Source organism: Dendropsophus ebraccatus, chromosome 9, assembly GCF_027789765.1.
Source record: "Dendropsophus ebraccatus isolate aDenEbr1 chromosome 9, aDenEbr1.pat, whole genome shotgun sequence".
Lineage (NCBI taxonomy): Eukaryota > Metazoa > Chordata > Amphibia > Anura > Hylidae > Dendropsophus > Dendropsophus ebraccatus.
The window spans coordinates 112,007,569-112,030,156 of NC_091462.1; the positions used below are offsets into that span (position 1 = coordinate 112,007,569).

The following is a 22,588-nucleotide window of genomic DNA, read 5'->3' on the forward strand; positions in this document are numbered from 1 at the left end:
CCCTAAGACTTCTCAAACCATGGATCCACTTTGCTTCCTCTTGCAGGAGCCTACGATCCAAGTTCCCTCTACGAGGACCCAGTTTCAGTTGTGAAACACCCCAAAACGCCAGGCCAGTGGGCGGGGGAACCGCCATGGTGTTCTTTCACATGTGTCTGTCCGTGTTTATATAACTGAGGTGCTTACATATCCTTCTCCGCAGGGGTTGGATCGTTTTACCTATGTAATATTTGGGGCACATACATGAAAGGATATAGATAATCCCCATAGTTAGGTAATTGATATAATTACATATCTCGTACATGCATCCATCTACCGGATTTTTTTCTTGGGCATCTACTTACAAAATGTTTACTGGGCGCCATACCGTGTACTCCACAATATATCCCATGTGATCTTCTGTGACTAATCCTGTGTCCCGTGACACCTTGCCATTGGTGGATGTGTTCATTCCTACTATTGATAGTCTTTCCCCCTGACGCTTATAGAGCGAGCAATGATTGGTACATTTGTGCAGTTTCCTCTGACTGGCAGCGCATTCTGATATCAGACAGAGGTTATAAAGCTCCCAGGACTGGATTTTAATCAGTCTGCCCGCCACCTCTTGATAAAGGCACCAGAGCGTGCTGAAACATGTTATGGGGGCAAGCTGTATATTTTTAACATCACTACTTGGCATCTATATATACTGACACAGGCTGCAGCTAAGCTACTATCTATAATATTACTACAACAGCGATTATGATGTGAATCCAATATGTACTTTATTGCCAGCGATTCTTCTCATCACCAGTAGATGGCATTGTAGGTGGGTTTCTATTTAGCCCCATCCCCAAGGAGAGACAGCCCCAGTGCAGCACTCCATGAATAACAGTGCACTCACACACCTCTCACCCTGCAGAGCATTACATAACAGTACACCCACACAGCCCAGACCCTGCAGAGCATCACATAACAGTGCACCCACACAGCCCAGACCCTGCAGAGCATCACATAACAGTGCACCCACACAGCCCTGACCCTGCAGAGAGTCACGGTGGGCGGTTTGGGCGGCCGCCCGGGGTTCGAGGCTCCGGGGGGGCCCATGCCGCATTATTAGTATGCAGGGTGTTACACTGCAGCATGGAGTTGTTAGAAGGACCGTGTTTTCTGCAGAGCAATGGGGAAGGACCTGTGGTGATGTCATAAGGGGGCAGGGCTGAGAATGGGAGAGGATGCTAATGGATGAAGGACCTGTGATCATTGTCATGTGACATGAGGGGGCGGGGCTCACTAAACCTCCACTGTGTATGATGGGATTTGCAGTCCTTCTCTTATATCTCCTACTGTAATGTCCTCTGATCTCCCATAATAACAGGCTGTCCATGCTGGGAGTTGTAGTCCTTATCTTATATCTCCTCCTGTAATGTCCTCCAATCTCCCATAACAACAGGCTGGCCATGCTGGGAGTTGTAGTTCTCCTCTTATATCTCCTCCTGTAATGTCCTCTGATCTCCCATAACAGGCTGTCCATGCTGGGAGTTGTAGTTCTCCTCTTATATCTCCTCCTGTAATGTCCTCCGATCTCCCATAACAACAGGCCGGGCCATGCTGGGAGTTGTAGTTCTCCTCATATCTTCTTCTGTAATGTCCTCTGATCTCTCATAATAACAGGCTGGACATACTGGGAGTTGTAGTTCTCCTCTTATATCTCCTCCTGTAATGTCCTCCGATCTCCCATAATAACAGGCTGGACATGCTGGGAGTTGTAGTTCTCCTCTTATATCTCCTCCTGTGATGTCCTTCGATCTCCCATATCAGGCTGGCCATGCTGGGAGTTGTAGTTTCCCCTGGTATACCTCATGTAATGCCTCCTGATTGTAATAATGTCTGGCAACTCCTTCTAGCAACTCCATTCTAGCCTGCTCTATGGTGAACAAGCTAGAATACAGACTCCAGGGGGACGACCTCCTTCTAACAACTCCATTCTAGTCTCATCCCTGTGTGGATCCGATCTCACCAGCAGACGCAGAGCGATGACGTCATCACGCCTGCTGGTGGATCCACAAGGCACACACAAGGGAGAAGAGGACCCGTCCCCCGCCCGGATTAGTGTAGTGATGTATGTAATGAGTATGATTTTATTTTTTTATTCTATCGTGTTGAGGGAGAACAGGGGGCATTTTTATAGGGGCAGGGGACATTACTATGGGGGCATGGCAGGGGGCATTACTATGGGGACAGAGGGCATTTTTACTATATGGAGGGCATAGCATGGGCGACATTATTACTATATGGGGGGCACAGCACGGGATCCTACATACGGGACCCACATTCCTCATTACTTTGCTGGACAGGACACCAAAAATTGCAGTTACTACTGTATAACTACTACGCTGCTCCAGGTGGGCGGGACGCGGCGCTGCGTTGTGAAGAAGCTGGCGACGTGAGTCACGTGACGTGAGCTGACTAAGTCTGCGCCGCCCATGACGGAGAGAAGCAGCAGCGGCCGCCTCCGGCTCAGGAGCAGCCTGTGTCTGTGTGAGACATTTTAACATTTAAGTTATTTTTCTTAGGAAATGGGGGGTGCTGGGACCGGAACATGGACCATTGAGGGGGGGGGGGCACACACCCTGCAGAACATTACATAACAGTACCCCCACACACCCTGCAGAACATTGCCCTCAGAGTGGCTTACCTCCTGCTGAATGTATACACTGCACTCACTACACTGCTACCTCATAAAAAGCCCGGGAAACCAGCTGCCTCATAGAAAGCCAGGCAGAGGAAGATAGCTCCTCCCACACAGGAGGCTGGTCACATGGGCATGACATCATCAAAGGTCCTCAAGACCTACCTCTGGCAACTACATTCCAGCCTCCTCCTTCCTTGTACTGGTGGTGGATTCTCTGCTGTGAACAGGAGGAGACAGTATAACTTGTACATTAGTAATCCTGCACACAGCCCTGTTGGTTTCTATCCTTCTTCCTGTGAATCAGCAGTGAACACAGTTACTGAGCTGCAGGGGTTAATTCCTCTGCTGGAACGCTCCGCCCTCTTAGCTTTCCTGCTTTTCCTTACTACAATGGCGTCTGCTGAGCTGAGGGACGAGCTGGACTGCTCCATCTGCCTGAGCCTCTATACAGATCCCGTATCCCTGAGATGTGGACACAACTTCTGCCGCTCGTGTATTGTTCAGGTGCTGGATACACAGGACGGGTCTGGAGGTTACTCCTGTCCTGACTGCAGAGCAGAATATCCCGAGCGTCCGGCCCTGGAGAAGAACAGGAAGCTGGGTAATATAGTGGAGCGTTTCTTATCTACTCAGCCTGATATGGAGGAGGCCAGAATCTTCTGCACTTACTGTACAAAGTCTCCTGTCCCGGCTGTGAAGTCCTGTCTGCACTGTGAGAACTCTCTATGTGACGACCACCTGACAGCCCACAACAAGACGGCAGATCATATACTATCAGAGCCCACCGGTTCTTTTGACAACAAAAAATGTCCCATCCATAAGAAGGTTCTGGAATATTACTGCCCTCAGGATGCGGCTTGTCTGTGTGTGTCTTGCTGTCTGGTTGGGAAGCACAGGGGACACCAGGTGGAACTTCTAGAAGAAGCTTCTGAGGAGAAGAAGAAGAAACTGAGAAAATATCTGGATGAACTAAACCATGAAAGTGCTGCAATGTATACAAGAATCCAGAAACTGTATGATTATAAGAAGAATATCAAGAAGAAAGTCTCCAGTAAGAGGAAGATGGTCAGTAAGTTGTTTATGAACATTAGGAAGCAACTGGAAATGGCTGAAAAGAAAGCGCTGAGCGAGATCTCCAGGCAGGAGGAGAAGATTGTGTCCCAGATATCTGATCTCATCAAGAAGCTAGAAATAGAGGAGGACGAGCTGTATAGGAAGATGCGTCACCTGGAGGAGATGTGCCAGGTCACTGACCCAATAAGACTTTTACAAGAACCGGACATTTTAGTAAGCGATCATGGAGATGGTCGAAGGATTAAGTCTGAGGATGACCCTGATATTCATGTGTCTGACCCTGCAGTGCAAGATAATGGGACTGAACCAATAACTGTCCAAGCATCAGGACCAGGAGTGGACTGTAGTGATAACAGTATGGCAGCAGAAGAAGCTCCTGAAAATGACCTTCATGAGATGATCGATGATCTGGATGAGGTTGTGATCTCACTCACCTTACACCGATCTCTGAGGGATATTGTCACCAATGTAACATCACACCTCGGGTTCCATGTTCCGGACATATTGCTGGATGAGGACACTGCTCATAGAGAAGTGATATTATCAGAAGATCTGAAATCAGCGACACAATCAGAAGAAGAACAGAAGAGACCAGAATCACCAGGAAGGTTCCTGATTTACCCCCAGGTGTTAAGCAGATGTTGCTTCTCCTCAGGAAGACGTTACTGGGAGGTAGAGTGGAACCAGATAGGAGGATGTGACATTGCAGTGTCCTATCCCAGTATAGAGAAGGAAGGAGATCATTCTATTATTGGAGACAATGATAAAACTTGGTCTTTATACATGGAAGATGGAGAATGTGAAGCATTATGGAATCTGACCAGATTGTTGCTTAATGTAATGCCAACATGTCCAACAATTGGAGTCTTCTTAGACTATGAGGCCGGGCGTTTGTCCTTCTATGAGCTGTGTGACCCCATCAGACACTTATACACCTTCACCACCTCCTTCACTGAACCCCTCCATGCTGCCTTCTATGTGTATGATGGAGCTTCTATTACAATAAGAAGCTGAGGCAGCTCTACCACTAACCTTGCATGTATAGGGAGAGATTTATCAAGAGGCGAGATTCTTGAAATTCTCCCGGTATTCTGAATATGCTAATTAGCTTGTTTTGTCCACCAGAGGTGTCCACTAGCATTGTGACCCCTTTGTTCTCAGGATTAACACTCAGAAGCCTCCACTATATGAAAAGGGGAAACACATTTTAACTTTGAGTCCCCCAATGTCTATGGTAGCTTTAGGGGATCCTAGTGAAGTGTGGATTTCTTTATTAGTAAACCAAGGCAGAATATGTTACATCGTCGTAACCCCATTGGGCTGCAGGGGCCGGTCCCGGACCAAACTTTTTGTGGGGTTCACTCTGGTCTGGATGGATTTTGTTTGTTTTTGTTCTCTATAGTTCACCTGGAGTCAATTATTGCCATTGAAAAGACTGTGAGACAGACAATTAGTGAGAGCAGTCTGTTAGAGAGGGGGTTATGAGGAGCAGTCTGTGAGAAAGAGGGTTGTAGGAAGCAGTCTGTGAGAGAGGGTTATAGGAAGCAGTCTGTGAGAGAGGGGATTATGAGGAGCAGTCTGTTAGGGGGTTTGTAGGAAGAACTGTGTATTAGAAAGGGACATATGTGTTGTGTCTGCCTGCTATCACTCCTGTCTGAATACTCTGTATTTTGTATGTTGTTTCCTTTATTGTTCTCTGTTTTGTCATACTAAGCCAATTGTTGTGGCTTTGTTTTTCCTAGAAGTAAAGATTTTTTTTTCCAGGCCTTAACTAATGTAGGGCCCCTTGTTACTGGTCCCTGTTTCCACTTGCTGCTGACCTGCTGGATGAGCTGTATGCTGGTACTGGTTGCTTATAGGTTGCTCACCCACTTTATATATGTAAATAAAGCAAGGACCATATGAATAAGTTCCATACATTTTATTTGCAAAAAAAATGACAGATACAGTTATAAATAAATAATGTGTTTCGTGCACATTGCACTTCACCAGGTTCTCAATGTCAGTACACAAGTAAGGCCTTATTCACACGTTCCGTAATTTACGGATCCGTATTTCTGTATCCGAGTTAGTGCACATTGAAGTTTATTGGGCTATTTACACGATCAGTAGCAGAAATGGATGAAAATCAATCCGTAAAAAAAAAGGACATGTCCTAGTGCGGACCCGGTGCGGACCCATTTTTTTTTTTGCGGATCCTCTCATTGAAATCAATTGGTTACGGATTGTTTACGGATTGTAACATGTTGGCATCCGTATTTCTGCAAAATACATGAAAAGCAGTGAGTAGTAAAAAAATTGAATTACGGAAATACAGATGGAATACGGATGGAATAGGGATGTCCATTCCGCAATTTCTCACGGGTTGTTTCAGGACCAGAAAAAAATACTGAACGTGTGCGTTAAGGCCTAAGCTATTTATTAGTGTTGATAAAGCACCAAAATGATCGAGTGCTCAACACGAGTAACAAACCCCTAAAGCCAATGGGAGACTCGAGCATTTTTCCAGGTATCTTCTATTCGGCAGAGGGGAGGGTATCTGGTTCACCTGAGAACCTCAGAAAGTCATAGAAACACCATGGAAATAGAACTGGTACAGCAGGGGGAGCATGCAAGAACATAATGTGTAGACAAATTACAAATAGTGTAAGGGCTGAACTAGATCGGAGCTCATTTACTGAGCCTATTACACGGCTCGACTGTTGTGCGGGATGTGCTGTATATATGTATCGTTAGCAATGTCTATGCAGCTCTTATCTTTAGTGTAAAACAATGCTCCTGGTGTCTTTTTGGCCTCTGCATGCTCCCCGGTGTCTTTTTGGCTTCTGCCCTCTCCCTGGTGTCTTTTTGGCTTCTGCATGCTCCCCAGTGTCTTCTTGGCTTCTGCCCTCTCCCTGGTGTCTTTTTGGCTTCTGCCTGCTCCCTGGTGTCTTCTTGGCTTCTGCCCTCTCCCTGGTGTCTTTTTGGCTTCTGCCCTCTCCCTGGTGTCTTTTTGGCTTCTGCCTGCTCCCTGGTGTCTTCTTGGCTTCTGCCTGCTCTCTGGTGTCTTCTTGGCCTTATGCCCTCTCCCTGGTGTCTTTTTGGCTTCTGCCTGCTCCCTGGTGTCTTCTTGGATTCTGCCCGCTCCCCGATTCCTTCTTGACTTCTGCTCGCTCCCTGGTGTCTTCTTGGCTTCTACCCGCTCCCTGGTGTCTTCATGGCTTCTGCCTGCTTCCTGGTGTCTTCTTGGCTTCTACCCGCTGTCCGGTGTCTTCTTGGCTTCTGCCCGCTGTCCAGTGTCTTCTTTGCTTCTGCTGCTCCCCGGTGTCTTTGTGGCTTCTGTCCGGTGTTTTCTTGATTTCATCAGCCGTCAGATGTGCATCGATATTACACAGTTATGCTCAGTCGCTGGACGATCAAATTTTAGTAGCGCTAACTGCTGTGGAAGGACGTGTAACCTCGTTGTGCATAGACTAACATAGCTTTATTCATGAAATACTGACAGGCGTAGTTTCTACATATTGATTCTAAAATTGTCCGTCTCACACGGCGTAACGGGTGAACGTCTACTCAGTGATCAGACATTAGGCTGTGTGGACGGGCAACAGCCACTTCCTCTGGCCTCACCAAGCAAACAACAAAAACTACGATAAGGGTCCTATTACATGGTCCAATTAGGGCCCGATAAATACTGTAAACGAGCACCCATCTGGTAGATTGGCGCTCATTAACTGGGCCTATTACATGGCCTGATAATCGTTTAGCAACGGCTGCACGGACATCGTTACCAATGTCCTTGCAGTCCTTGCTTAAACAGTATATATCCACTCTTCAGGGCTCCACCTGTGGTCTGCTTCTTCCCAGGTCCCATGCGCTGCAGTTTCAGCCAATCAGTAACTCACTCATGAGCTGACAGTCCCTCAGCCAATCACTGGCAGAGACCGCCGCGGCCAGTGATTGGCTGAGTGACTGTCAACTCATGAGTGAGTGACTCTCAGATCGGACAGGCCGCTCTGAAACTGCAGCGCACGGGACCTGGGAAGAAGCAGACGGAAGGAAGAGCCCTGGAGCGTAGATAGGTAATGTATACTGTTTTCAGAATTGTCAGCCGCCAGCGTCGGCGGCCGATGATTTTAGGTTTGGGCCTAAAGCAACGATCAGCTGATCAATGTCTCTTTAACTATTATTGCTCTGTGTAATAGGGCCGAAGACTGCATCTTCCAGTGAAGTCAGTACTATAGAAGGGGTCTGTGCAGTAATGTGACAGGAAAAAGTCAAAAACAAGAACAAAAAAGTACAATACAATTTTTTAATTTTACATTAGGACATGGCGGGGATAACCATTCAGTGATAATACAGGGTTTATAAAGGAGAAGTCTGGCGAAAATTTTTATGAAAGTATTGTATTGCCCCCCAAAAGTTATAAAAATCCCCAATATACACTTATTACTGGAAATGCTTATAAAGTGCTTTTTTTCCCTGCACTTACTACTGCATCAAGGCTTCACTTCCTGGATTAAATGGTGATGTCATGACCCGACCCCCAGAGCTGTGCGGGCTGGAGAGGATGATGGCAGAGGGATGCTCAGTGTCCCTCCAGTGCCCTGTGTCCATCAGTATCCCCTGCCGGCTTCCTCTCCAGCAGCCACAGCCCACACAGCTCTGGGAGTGGGGTTGTGACATCACCATGTTATCCAGGAAGTGACATCACCATGTTATCCAGGAAGTGACATCACCATGTTATCCAGGGAGTGACATCACCATGTTATCCAGGAAGTGAAGCCTTTTTGCAGTAGTAAGTGCAGGGAAAAAAGCCCTTTATGTACATTTCCCGTAATAAGTGTATATTGGGGATTTGTATAACTTTTGGGGGGCAATACGATACTTTAATAAAAATTTTCACCGCACTTCACCTTTAAGAACCAGCATCTATGGTCACTATGTTCACTCAAAGAATACATAATACTACTGTGTTTCCCCCGAAAATAAGACTCTGACTTATATTATTTTTTGCTCCCAAAGAGGCACTATGGGGGAGATTTATCAAACTGGTGTAAAGTAGAATTGTCTTAGCCCTAGCAACCAATCAGATTCCACTTTTCATTCCTCACAGATTTGAAAAATGAAAGGTGGAATCTGATTGGTTGCTAGGGACAACTAAGACAATTCTACTTTACACCAGTTTAATAAATCTCCCCCTATGTTTTATTTTCGGAGGATGTCTTATTTCTCTTACTCAACTTATTAAATCTTGCTCAACCAATCAGAGCTGAGCCACCTGAGTCATCTGACAAAGGGAGGCTGGCTTAACAGGGCTTAGACCCGCCTCCCTCTTGATGATGTCATTGTCACAAAATGGCTGCCACAGAGCAGCCTGGGGTCAACATTCATATGTCATATATAACTTTGTAATGTGTTTCAATTACTGGGAAAAAGTTTTCGCTGGAGTACCCCTTTAATGTTGGCCTATAGCTTAAAGGGGTGGTGTCAAGAAGCAAAGAAGGTAAAATCAGATGTGTACCACATACATATACGTACAGGAAGTGTGCTGTTTTTAGTTAGGAAGCTTTCATCCCTGGACCATTTTTATCCCCTATGTATCTGATCACTTCCTGGTTTCCTCTCTGAACTGTGACCCTGCAGTTGCCATGCAACAGTGCAGACACTTTTCCACGCATCACGCATCTCAGCGCATCAGTATAGACCGAGTTTTCTTCGTGTCACTACCCCTTCAACTTGGCGTTCTTAGACTCATGCGCTATATCTATACACATGTATATACCCTGCACCCACAGTCACACTTCAGTCTTCCGATTATGTTTACCCACCATACCTGGCTGGAGCTTTTTCCTTCTGACCACCACTGGACAGGACTGAGGAGGGGGATGGGGATTGACCCCTGACCTATGTCAGGTGCTTGTGCTGCTATAGACCTTGATGGCACACACGGTATTTTACGGTCACAGAGAATGTGGAGGTCAGCGGCTACTCTGTAACCCTTTACCTTCTAAGAGACATAACTTGTTTGGCTGGATTCCTGAGAGGGCCCTAAAGCACAACACAGACATCGGGGCCCACCGGAGGATTCTGTGCTGCACTTCAGTCTGAGTGGCTTTAGGCACCTGGGGCCCATCGGTGGGACTGATCCTGGGGACACCTGCTGACCCGATCCCATCCTGAACTGATCTGTGTCCACCACTACCATGTGGATAACAACTGCAGAATGGCCTACACTTATGTATCTCTCAGGGTATGCTGGGAGTTGTAGTTTCTAAGAGGACAACCCCTTCAGTTGTCTGTTCATTTATACTTCAAATACCACCATATGCTGAGGGCTTTAGACTGTCAGTAAATGCTGGGAGTTGTAGTGTTTGCAGCTTTTGTAGCTGGAGGGTCCTAGGTAGCGTTGAGAAAACTTGCCAAAAGTTTGGGTTCAACATTTGTCTGAATCCGAACGCTCTGCACTTGACTCCCAGCATCTGCAGAAGTTGGATGCCATCCTAGGGTGTCCTGGAAAACTTGAATACAGTCTCAGGCTGGGTTCACACTACGTATATTTCAGTCAGTATTGTGGTCCTCATATTGCAACCAAAACCAGGAGTGGATTGAAAACACAGAAAGGCTCTATTCACACAATGTTGTAATTGAGTGGATGGCCGCCATTTAATGGCAAATATTTGCTGTTATTTTAAAACAACGGCTGTTATATTGAAATAATGGCCGTTATTTACTGTTAAATGGCGGCCATCCACTCAATTTCAACATTGTGTGAACAGAGCCTTTCTGTGTTTTTAATCCACTCCTGGTTTTGGTTGCAATATGAGGACCACAATACTGACTGAAATATACGTAGTGTGAACCCAGCCATAGGCTGTATCCATTTACTCCTGGCAGCTCTAGGGCAACATCCCACTTCTGCAGGCTCTGGGCGTCCAATGCTGAGCGTTCAGGTTTGCGTGAACAGTGAGGAACCTGAACTTTTGGCAAGTCCACTCAACACTAGTCTTAGGTGCATTGTAAACTGGAGGCTTTGCAGGAGATCAGAATACATACTTCTGTGGGGGTTCGGTGTGTGGAAGTGACCCCAAACAGTACTAACAGGGGGTATAACAAATACACCACATAATTACTTTTACCACCACTTGCTGAATAATACCACCACTGAATTAAATCCACTGTACAAAGATGAATTTGACCTCATACAGTGACCATATAGAGGTAGATACTATCTGTATACATGGCTCTGCACACCACAGTGAGTACAGTGCAATTACATCCAGTGACTCACAGGGGATGTCTTGTCTTAATAGAGTAGTTCCCGTTTTTCTTATCTCCATCCGGCATGGGCCATCATGAGGACTTCTCCGAGCCACAACTCATCTCAGAATCTGCCAGACGTTTGGAAAGGCCCAACTCTGTGCTTTATTTTGTATTAATCCCCTTTTATGCCCCATACAGTATTAGGCGCCTCTGTGCAGCTTCCATATAGTATTAGGCCCTCCCATATAGTATTAGGCCCAGATTTTAAATAATATGAGGTCTCTCTGTGCAGCCCCTATATAGTATTATGCCCCTTTGTGCAGCCACCATACAGTAGATAGCCCCCTCTATGCAGTCCCCATATAGTAGGTGGCCGCACTCTGTGCTGCCCTCATACAGTAGATACAGTATAATCCTGCATGTGACATCTACTATATTATCTGTACTTACAGAAATAGCACTGTGTCATCTGTGGTGTTACATAGGACTGCAGCTAAAACAGTTTCCAATGTGCATAAAAGAAACAGTTCAATGACAAACTCCGCTCTGCTACATGTGTATGGGCTGTGGAATGTGTCAGGCTCGGCCTCTCCGGTGGGGGATGGTGGGGGCACACCCTCTGTGGTATAGCAGGTTATTGACTATATAAGTCATAGAGACCTGGTGCTCAGAGGCAGAAGGTGGAGAGCGGTGGCTGCAGCTCAGGATGGAGACCCCAGGTGTGAGTACAGGGGGGACTGCAGAGCGGGCACAGGGGGCATGTCCAGGGCACAGACTAGGGGCTAGGCTGTATCTATGTTTTCCCAGACCTCCTAGGGCTGCATCCAACTTCTTTAGCCACCAGTATGAGTTGCGCTTAGATCCTGTCCCTACATAACCAAGGGCCAACAAATGTATAGAGGACTGGGTGACAACCACATTAGCCCTGTAATAGTCACCTCACATAGTTGTCACCCTGAGTGTGGGATGCGAACAAGGGCAGATGTGATGCCTATCAGGATGCAGGGAAAGCTGGGTGTCAGCCTCTATGTTTAGAGGTCAGGTGCCCTGATACTTGATGTTTGTGCACTGGACTGGGTGGCAATGACTGTAACAAGTGGGGAGAGAAGCAGCCAGCAAAGCGCTTCTCTCCCCATTATTATTATTATTTCTTTACAAAGCGCCCTTAATTCCAGAGCGCTATACAGGCACCAGGGGTAACAAACAAGAAAATTACAAGATCCAAACACATTACATGAAGGCAAATGGCAGACTGGTACATGGGGAAGAGGACCCTGCCCGCGAGGGCTTACATGTGCCTGTGACTGTCCCATTGACTGCCATTGGCCTTCCATCTCAGTAACGCGGCACAGAATCGAGAGAGAGCATGCTTACACCCAACTCATCAAAACTTTTTCAGTGACAGTGCCTATTTAAAGGGGTTATTTAACAGAGTGCAGAGGTTTTTGGCTTCTCATATAACCGGTCAGGCTTGTCACATACCAGGAGGAGGATACGGATTAGAGGTTAGCAGAATTGTGAATACAGCTTTGGATGCCGTACATAGTTACATTGTACGGGTGAAAAAAAAACATGTCCATCAACTTTAACCAAGAAGGGGAAAATCGAAAGATATCACTATTGAAAATGTAATATTATTGGAAGGGAAGGGTTAAAATTGTGAAGCGATGAGGCCTCTCTGACAGGGGCTGCTGAGGCGTGAGTGTACCTTTGATAGCTGGTCATGTGATGTGGTGCACAGGGTTAGGGGTTATTTAGGTGTAAGGTGTTTCCAGTACTATAACGTGCCATACAGTTACTGTACCTCCATACAGATCAGAGCTGACACAAAGGTACGACCCTCCTCTGTACAGACGCCTCAGATCTGGTCGTATAGGCCACCACACTGCCCTTCTGATCTAGACTAGCTGCCACCATGTCCTGCATTGTTTTACTTCCGATTAAGACAATGGGGTTGTCCAGTCTTACATAAACATGGTCCGGTTTCTTCCAAAAACAATACCCTGTCCTCTGTTTGGGTGTGGGTTTTGTAGCTCAGTTCCCTTATGGCTCTAATCTGTGGAGACTTAGAAGAAGAAGTACCTGCATATGCAGCTATGAAGATCCGCCTAGTGCTGTCCATAGGCACAGAGTGACACAAAACCAGGAACACAGGCCCCACCTAGTGGGTAGACCTAGCCATCGGGTGACCCCTAAGGAAACCTAGCACATTGCAGCACATTTATCGGCTTTACTTGCTCTTACCTTACTGCTGACTCTTTAGTTCCTGTTATCAGGGCTTTAGAAGAAGATAGTCCCCCAGCGTGGATGAAGTTCTCTCCCCCTCTCTAGTAGTCACACCGCAGATGTTGCTAGCCCAGCATGGCTAGTACTGGAGCTCCTTTAGAAATAATACGATAAGGAACGGCATAGGCTGCAAAGATGAGTCCTGGCCCCTAGGTCTGGCCCTGGAAAGTCTCCTCAGTAGGGACACTCTCTCTTGCTCTCTCTTACTCTGACTATTCCTAGACTAGAACTTCTCCCCCATCTGCTCTACCTCACAATAAATACCCCTCAGGGAGCAATATCACTGGGGCGGAAAACATATTAGGAGACCTAACATCATACCTCTGATAGGCTTGAGGAATAGAGGCGGGACAACTGTAAGGTACCCAGATCAGGGATTGGCTCTCATTCAGTTTCATAAACAGTGCCATTCAGAGAAAAGTACATGACATAAGTCTCATTCACTGTTAACCCTTGTTAACCTTTTCTCCAGCTGGGCCTTCAGCCCAGAGCATACATACTTAATAATACCATCCTACATATACAAGACACAGTAGTGGCACACCCGCTCTGGGACACTGCAGGAGTAATAGCATGGATCCACCTGCCCTACAGTCAGCTTCAGTCTATATAGAAATGGTCAATAACAGGGAGCAATAGCTTATCTACCTCCACCTGCACAATAAAGGAGAAGTCCAGCGAAAATGTTTATTAAAGTATTGTATTGCCCCCCAAAAGTTATACAAATCACCAATATACACTTATTACGGGAAATGCTTATAAAGTGCTTTTTTCCCTGCACTTACTACTGCATCAAGGCTTCACTTCCTGGATAACACGGTGATGTCACATCCAGGAAGTGACGTCACCATGTTATCCCGGAAGTGACATCAGCATCTTATCCAGGAAGTGACATCACCATGTTATCCAGGAAGTGAAGCCTTCATGCAGTAGAAAGTGCAGGGAAAAAAGCACTTTATAAGCATTACCATAAGAAGTGTATATTGGAAATCTGTATAACTTTGCCCCCCTTCCCCGTGTCCCCCCACCCACCCCGACACCTGATGTGTGTCGACCCCCGTCCGCCATCTTGGGACAATGATGTCATCTTCGGGCGGCCGGCCGAACCGCTCCATCCGTCCCTCATGCCGGCCCCCCTCTGCCGCGTCATAACTGTGCTCAGCCGCGATTTTGAGCACTCTGTGTCAGTAGAGAGCTACTAATTTTTATTGGTGACAACCAATATGGCTGCTCTTATGTTGTCACTCAGCTTTTCTAGACCCCTGACAAATCTATGTAAAAAAGCTGAAGTATGGGATGTATGTAGAGCCGGTCAGGAGCCTGGGAAGGCCGAGTGATTCTCTCTATGGAAGAAGCTCATTATAATATTGACCACTATGTTACCTGTTCAGGCCGGATCCCCAGATTTTTCAGAAAGCCTGCAGCAGGTCCCGGAGGCCACGTTCTATAGGTTCCCGCTGGTCCCGGTGCATGGTGTTCCCCTCATGAAGCCGATCGCAACATCCTGGGAGAGAATTGAAAAATTCCAGGCCCGGCCAGATGACCTCCTGATCGCCACCTACCCCAAAGCAGGTAAATCCAGGTCGTTCAGCTCACAGAGCACTGTCTAGACTGGATACAACTGTAACAAATCCTCAGATCTAAAATGTTTTGTTTACAGGGACCACTTGGATGCAGGAGATTGTCGACTGCATAATGAACGAGGGAGATGTAGAGAAGACCGGACGGGCCCCCATACATGTACGCTTTTCCTTCCTGGAGATCTGCTTCCCACCTCCTGTGCCATCCGGTAGGTATACAGTGAATTTCAGTCACATCCAGAGCTGCATTCACAGTTCTGCTAAATGCAGCTTCTGATCCTAACATCCTGGTGCACTGCATTGTGGGGGATGTAGTCTCATTTGTACATCAGATTACTGTACCATTATCTCCCATAATGCACCACAGCAGATCATGTTTTATTGTATGAAATGAGTGGACCTGCAGGCTAAACAGCAGAATTGTGAACACAGCTCTGGAGGTGACTAGAGTATACAGTATAGCATGTAAAAAGTTATTCGGAGAGAATTACGTCATTTTTGTTTCAATACAGGAATTGATGTGCTGGAAGCCACTGCGTCCCCGAGATTGGTGAGGACTCATCTGCCGTATGAGCTGGTGCCGGAGTCCTTCTGGCAGCAGAAGTGTAAGGTGGGGTGAAACAGGCCACACACAGTGCACCATAACAGTGACATCCACAGCTCCCCCATAACATAAATAGCCACAGTGCCCCCCATAACAGTGACAGCCACAGCACCCCCATAATAGTGACAGCCACAGTACTTCCCATAACAGTGACAGCCACAGCACCCCCATAACAGTGACAGCCACAGCACCCCCATAACAGTGACAGCCACAGTGCCCCTTTAACAGTGACAGCCACAGCACCCCCTAATAGTGACATCCACAGTGCCTCCATAATAGTGACAGCCACAGTGCCTCCATAATAGTGACAGCCACAGTGCCCCTATAACAGTGACAGCCAAAGCACCCCCATAACAGTGACAGCCACAGCACCCCCGTAACATAAATAGCCACAGTGCCCCCCATAATAGTGACATCCACAGTTCCCCATAAGTGTCAGCTACAGTGCCTCCATAATAGTGACATCCACAGTGCCCCCATAAGTGTCAGCTACAGTGCCTCCATAATAGTGACAACCACAGTGCCCCCATAACAGTGACAGCCACAGTGCCCCCATAACAGTAACATCCACGGCACCCCCATAATAGTGACATCCACAGCTCCCCCATAACAGTGACAGCCACAGTGCCCCCCATAACAGTGACAGCCACAGCACCCCCATAACCGTGACAGCCACAGCACCCCCCATAACAGTGAAAGCCGCAGCACCCCCATAACAGTGAAAGCCGCAGCACCCCCATAATGGTGACAGCCACAGTGCCCCATAACAGTGACAGTCATAATACAGACAGCACCCCCATAACAATACAACATAATATACTATAATCTTGTGTACCCATCTTATTGTTCCTCCATATCTCCTCTCCTGCCGCAGGTGATTTACGTCGCTCGTAACGCCAAGGACAGCGCAGTGTCATATTATCACTTTGAACAGATAAACAAGACGCATCCTGACCCCGGGACCTGGGATGAATATGTGGTGAAGTTTCTGAAGGGCGAGAGTGAGAGAACACATTACATCTCCATACACTGATGAGCAACTTAATTTGACTCCAGAGCAGCATTCACAATTCTGGTGACAGTCCTGGCCCTAAGGGCCCTATTTCACAGAGCGTTAATCTGTCAAATCAGGCCAACTAGATTATCGCTTTGTGTAATGAAAACAACAATCAGCTGATGAAACAACCCAACCTAAAGATCATCAGGCATTGGGCACACATTGCTACATGTAATAGCAATGTGCAGCTGACAACTGATACTGTGTAAAAAAAAAAAAAGTTTATACTTACCTCTCCACCCAGCGTTCTCACTTCTGCCCACTGTCCGCAGCCGCCGGTGGAACTTTAGAGCCGGTTTCTGAAATGTTTAGCCACTCAGCCAATCATTGGCTGAGACGGGACAGCGCTGCAGCCAGTGATTGGCTATGCTGCTAGTCACTCAGAAACCGGCTCTAAAGTTCCACCACCAGCTGGGGACAGTGGGCAGAAGCGAGGAGAACACTGGGAGCGTGGAGAGGTAAGTATAAACGTTATTATTCTACACTTTTAAAGCAAGGGCTGCAGGGACATCGCTAATGCTATATATATAGCCCTTGCTGCACAATTACCGAATCATGTAATACAGCCCTTAGTTTATATGGACATACTGTATGTAACAATGGAGATATCATGTTTTCCTACACCACACTGTCGGATATAAACACATCTTCCACAATGCAGTAAACAGGCAGGGAGCAGCAGAAAGCTTCACATCCCTACAACCTGAGAGCTAAGAGGAAACCAGCATAACTCCTAACATCCAGCCTGTCTTCTCACAGTGGCCTGGGGAAGCTGGTTCAGCCATGTTCTTGGGTGGTGGAACGCCAGAGACAAGCACGACATTCTATATCTGTTCTATGAGGATATGAAGGAGGTGAGGAAGTGGCTGACTCCAGAGAGAAGTAGCAGCCACAACTTGTATAAGGATTGTATATTGAGCGCCACTTTATTCTGTAGGACCCCAAACGGGAGATCAGGAAAGTCATGAAATTCCTAGGGAAGGACCTGTCTGAAGATGTTGTGGAGAAGATCCACCAACACACGTCATTTACCGCCATGAAGGAGAATCCCATGACCAACTACTCCAGCGTCCCCTCCAGTCTGCTGGACCAGTCCGAGGTCTCCTTCATGAGGAAAGGTGGGCTCATAATAGTGTACGAGGTGATGGTATCACTGCAGTTATCATAGTGGCCTGGACTGGATAGTGAACCACCGTTATATACCACACCCTGCCCCTCGGCCATCTCGAAAGCAGCCAGAAAGGAAGCCCTACCATAGAGTACCTTCGCCTCAATATTTGAATGAATTTCCACCCTAAATGCCTTTTTTTTTCTACTTCAGGAGAGGTTGGTGATTGGATGAATCACTTTACAGAGTCCCAGAACAAAATATTTGATGAGGAATATCGGAAGAGGATGGAGGGGTCCACGCTGACGTTCCGCTGTAAAATCTGACACGTCGGCTAAGAAATATTAATCGAATCCATGTGTTTTACTGTACGGGACCCTATAGGATGCAGTCTGGTGCCGCCATATACCGGGGAGCTCCACCTTCTCTGTATTGTTATATCCACGTCTCTGTTATTTACTGCAATTTAAAGGGGAAATCCACCATAGTTCAGAGACATCAGGAGACACTTACAAGCCGCTACATACTCTAGAGAAACATGGCTTCAATAATGTCTCTTCACTTACTCTGCCCTATAAACCAACGATGCCAGCAATACTTACCTAGGATAGTGATAGAGCTGCACTGCTGGTGTAATTATATACAGGATACCGGCTAAGAAGAGATCTTACAGACTGGAACATAAGGTCCATCAGGAAGTGACATCATCATGAAGCTTTATTCCACTAAATCAAGTTTTATTTCTAAATATAAGTGAAAAATAAAAAAATTTCATCTTCAGTTTCTCTCCAGATACAGTTTTTGGGGTGAGGGGTGACTGCTTTGGGCACCCACCATCTTTCCATCTCCGCTTGCTCAGATTGGTTAGGGTGAAAAAGCCAAAGTCCAGCACATGGAATAATTTCTGGTGACCACAAGGAACTGCAACAGGTGGTGTAGTGTAGGGCTAGCTGGTTACAGTAGCGCATTGTCATATGGCAGAGTGGTGACACTAGCCTCCCCTGTGTACCACACACTCCTTTCCAAGGAGTCGTTTCAGTGATATAACGTGCAGGGGAATGACTTCTGAAACGAGTATTCAATCAAACCACTTTACTACACAGTTCTTGTGCCAAAATCCAATAATTATACAGCCTCGTACACCACAAGGAAATCTGGTCACTTTCCCTTTAAGATCACCGCATATAGCATTTTAACTGAAGACTTTGACTTTAAGGCTTTAAGAAAGATGTAGCTTGGTAGCTATGGGTTACGGATCTATTTACGTCCAATTAGACTAAATTTTCACAGTTTGGATGCTGAACTCCCAGCAGGAGTAGGATCAGCGATGCAAAAACGGATCAACACCATCTCAGATCGGAGGCTTAATAGAAAATAGCAATGCCGGGGGTTATTTGAGCAATTTGTCCAACCCTGGACTAAAAGAAAGTAGAAGAAACCATTTGAACAAACCTCCAGCAGAGGTGGTTGGTAAATCTAAAATAACTAAATTTAAACGTGCCTCGGCTAAACATATATCTATCCTAGGATAATAAGAAAGGAATTACTAAAAGGCAGACTAGATGGACCAGGTGGTCTTTTCGTCTATGTTTTTAAGAATATAGTACGTGTCTGTTAGCACCAGGTATGGCAAGGGCAGTAAGACAGATACAGACAGACAGTGAGCCCTGGCTGTTCCCACCCTCTGTCCCTGCCTACTTGCCTCGGTCAGACCCAGGTGGCTGCGGACAACCACGAAGGCGGTCCCTGCATTGATGTAAGTGGAACACAGAACACAGACAAACACAATAAAGCGTAGTGAACAGTCTGGGTCAGTAACGGCAGGCAACAAAGGTACAAAAAACAGAGGCAGTTGGAAGGTCAAGGGTCAGGCAATATGGTCAAGGCAGGCAGCAAAACTGGAAAGTCAGAAAACAAGCAAAGGGTCAGAAAACAAGCAAAAGCTTAGACTACAGGTCACAGCAAGCTAGCTTGGCAAAGAACACTAATAGCCAGCGTCTGTCTGCTGGGCTTACTCACTATTTAGGGAGGATCAGGAACTCAGTCCAGCAGCTGATTGGACCAGCCCCTGATCCTCCACACAGCTCACCTGCACACAGGGGCGTAACTAGAAATGGCTGGGCCCCATAGCAAACTTTTAATTGGGGCCCCCCCCCCTCAACCGACCACTACACCGTCAACACACCCAGCTCTACACAGGGTCTGTACTACATATAAATTACAGTGCAAATATATTTAGTGACTCACAGGGGACGTCTTCTCTGATCGGAGTTCTTCCCTTTTCGTCTTCTTCTCCATCCGTCCTGGGCCATTATGAGAACTTCTCCGAGCCACGAATCCACAGAATCTGCCAGACAGACATATTAGGCTCCTTACTCTGGCACCATCCTCATCTCTATACACACTGCACATCTGTATTGGCCCCTTTAAGCTCTCTTTCAGTGGGTAGCCCTGGCTCCTTATAGATGGTCCCTTGTTCAGTCTTCCACATAGATGGCCCTGTGTGCATCTACTATAGTAGAGAGCCCCTCTGTGTTTATAGTACATGACAACCTCTGTGCATCCCCTATACCAGGGGTAGGGAACCTCGGCTCTCCAGCTGTTGCAAAACTACAACTCCCATCATGTGTAGACAGTCAAAGCTAAAGCTGTAGTTTTTAAACAGCTGGAGAGCCAAGGTTCCCTATCCCTGCCCTGTAGTATATGGCCCCCTCTGTGTAGTCCCCTTATAGATGACCCCTCTGTTTAGTCCACTAAAATAAATACCCCCCCCCCCTCTGCGCATGCCCTATTATATACATCCTGCGGTGTAGTTACCCTTATAGATGCCTCCTCTGTGACGTCCTCCTTATAGATTGCCCCCTGTGTTGTTTCCCTTACAAATGACCCCCAGTGTTGTCCCTCCCCATATATATAGCCGCCAGTCTTTTCCCTCCCCCATATATATAGCCCCAAGTGTTGTCCCTCCCCCATATATATATAGCCCCAAGTGTTGTGCCTCCCCATATATATATAGCCCCCAGTGTTGTGCCTCCCCCATATATGCAGCCCCCAGTGTTGAGCCTCCCCTATATAGCCCCCAGTGTTGTCCCTCCCCCATATATATAACCCCCAGTGCTGTGCCTCCCCCATATATATTGCCCCCAGTGCTGTGCCTCCCCCATATATATAGCCCCCAGTGCTGTGCCTCCCCCATATATATAGCCCCCAGTGCTGTGCCTCCCCCATATATATACAGCCCCCAGTATTGTGCATCCCCCATATATATATAGCCCGCAGTGCTGTGCCTACCCCATATATATAGCCCCCAGTGCTGTCCCTCCCCTATATATACAGCTCCCAGTGCTGTGCCTCCCCCATATATATACAGCCCCCAGTGCTGTCCCTCCCCCATATACACAGCCCCCAGTGCTGTCCCTCCCCCATATATACAGCCCCCAGTATTGTGCATCCCCCATATATATATATATATATATATATATATATATATATATATATACAGCCCCTAGTGCTGTGCATCCCCTATATATATATATATATATAAATATATATATACGTACAGCCCCTAGTGCTGTGCATCCCCCATATATATATATATATATATATATATATATATATATATATATATACAGCCCCTAGTGCTGTGCATCCCCATATATATATATATATATATATATACAGCCCCTAGTGCTGTGCATCCCCCACATATATACAGCCCCTAGTGCTGTGCATCCCCTATATATATATATATATATATGTACAGCCCCTAGTGCTGTGCATCCCCCATATTATATATATATATATATATATATATACAGCCCCTAGTGCTGTGCATCCTCCATATATATAATATATATATATATATATATATATATATATATATATATATATATATTTATATATAGGGGATGCACAGCACTAGGGGCTGTATACATATATATATATATATATATATATATATAATATGGGGGATGCACAGCACTAGGGGCTGTATATATATATATATATATATATATATATATATATATATATATATACAGCCCCTAGTGCTGTGCATCCCATATATATATATATATATATATATATATATATATGGGATGCACAGCGCTAGGGGCTGTACATATATATATATATATATATATATATATATATGGGGAATGCACAGCACTAGGGGCTATATATATATATATATATATATATATATATATATACAGCCCCCAGTGCTGTGCATCCCCCATATATATACAGCCCCCAGTGCTGTGCATCCCCCATATATATACAGCCCCCAGTGTTCCCCTCTGATAAAAATAAAAAAACTCACAACTCACCTAACCACACGATCCCCCGTCGGTCGCAGGCCTCTTCTTCTCTCTTCATCTGCACCCGACAGATCAGCCGGAGTTGCCCTTTAAATTCAGGATGAAGCTTGTAAGACAGCGACACCTGGTGGTCCAGTGTAGTATGGCCGGTACATTAAAACCAAATGCAGTGCATGCGTATATTATTGTTACCATTGAAGCAATATGTACAATAAATATATCACGCTGACGATTGCCTAATGATGAACTTGGTTCTGATTGGATGGGGACAAAAGCAACTGGACAGGATGAAGATGGATGCCAGCGATCAACCGGAGACATTTTTGGGATTTCTTTAGCAGGAAAATACATCATTTCTGTTAGCCGTGTGTTTGTTCATTCATAACTAAAATGTGTTACCTTATAACTTTATAAGAAGAATGTGTATTAGCTATGTTTATAGAGGATGTGTATGTATATGATGTACGTATGGTGTATACACTATGTGTATCCATCTGCCTCTCCCCATTGTGACTGACAGACTGTTGTCCTTATATATAGAAAGAGAGAGTGAGAGAATAGCAGCACTCCACGTACGCTATAAGGCTGGGTTCACACTATGTATATTTCAGGCAGTATTTGGTCCTCATGTCAGGTCCTCATAGCAA

At 46.2% G+C, this 22,588-nt stretch overlaps 2 protein-coding genes across 3 annotated transcripts in view; both read left to right on the forward strand.

Moving 5' to 3' along the window:
* Positions 1–18,371, forward strand: part of LOC138801529 (sulfotransferase 1C1-like) — a 30,744-nt gene extending 12,373 nt beyond the window's left edge. Inside the window, exons 1-8 of one of the 2 annotated variants that reach the window (XM_069984442.1) lie at positions 11,639–11,708; positions 14,665–14,845; positions 14,934–15,062; positions 15,366–15,463; positions 16,332–16,458; positions 17,274–17,368; positions 17,452–17,632; positions 17,836–18,371. In XM_069984442.1, the coding sequence (XP_069840543.1) occupies positions 11,694–11,708; positions 14,665–14,845; positions 14,934–15,062; positions 15,366–15,463; positions 16,332–16,458; positions 17,274–17,368; positions 17,452–17,632; positions 17,836–17,948 (939 nt within the window). In that variant the 5' untranslated portion in view covers positions 11,639–11,693 and the 3' untranslated portion in view covers positions 17,949–18,371. Of the gene's footprint in view, positions 1–11,638; positions 11,709–14,664; positions 14,846–14,933; positions 15,063–15,365; positions 15,464–16,331; positions 16,459–17,273; positions 17,369–17,451; positions 17,633–17,835 lie in introns of those variants that run through there. The other variant, XM_069984443.1, reaches the window with a different exon arrangement.
* LOC138801518 (E3 ubiquitin/ISG15 ligase TRIM25-like) lies at positions 2,874–5,641 on the forward strand. Its single transcript, XM_069984429.1, has one exon. The coding sequence runs from the start codon at positions 3,065–3,067 to the stop codon at positions 4,760–4,762; it is 1,698 nt and encodes a 565-aa protein (XP_069840530.1). The 5' UTR covers positions 2,874–3,064; the 3' UTR covers positions 4,763–5,641.
* Positions 18,372–22,588: the final 4,217 nt, after the last annotated feature.

Bases quoted from the DNA above. Each gene is read 5' to 3' on its own strand.
- LOC138801518 (XM_069984429.1), top strand. From the start codon at position 3,065: ATGGCGTCTGCTGAGCTGAGGGACGAGCTGGACTGCTCCATCTGCCTG.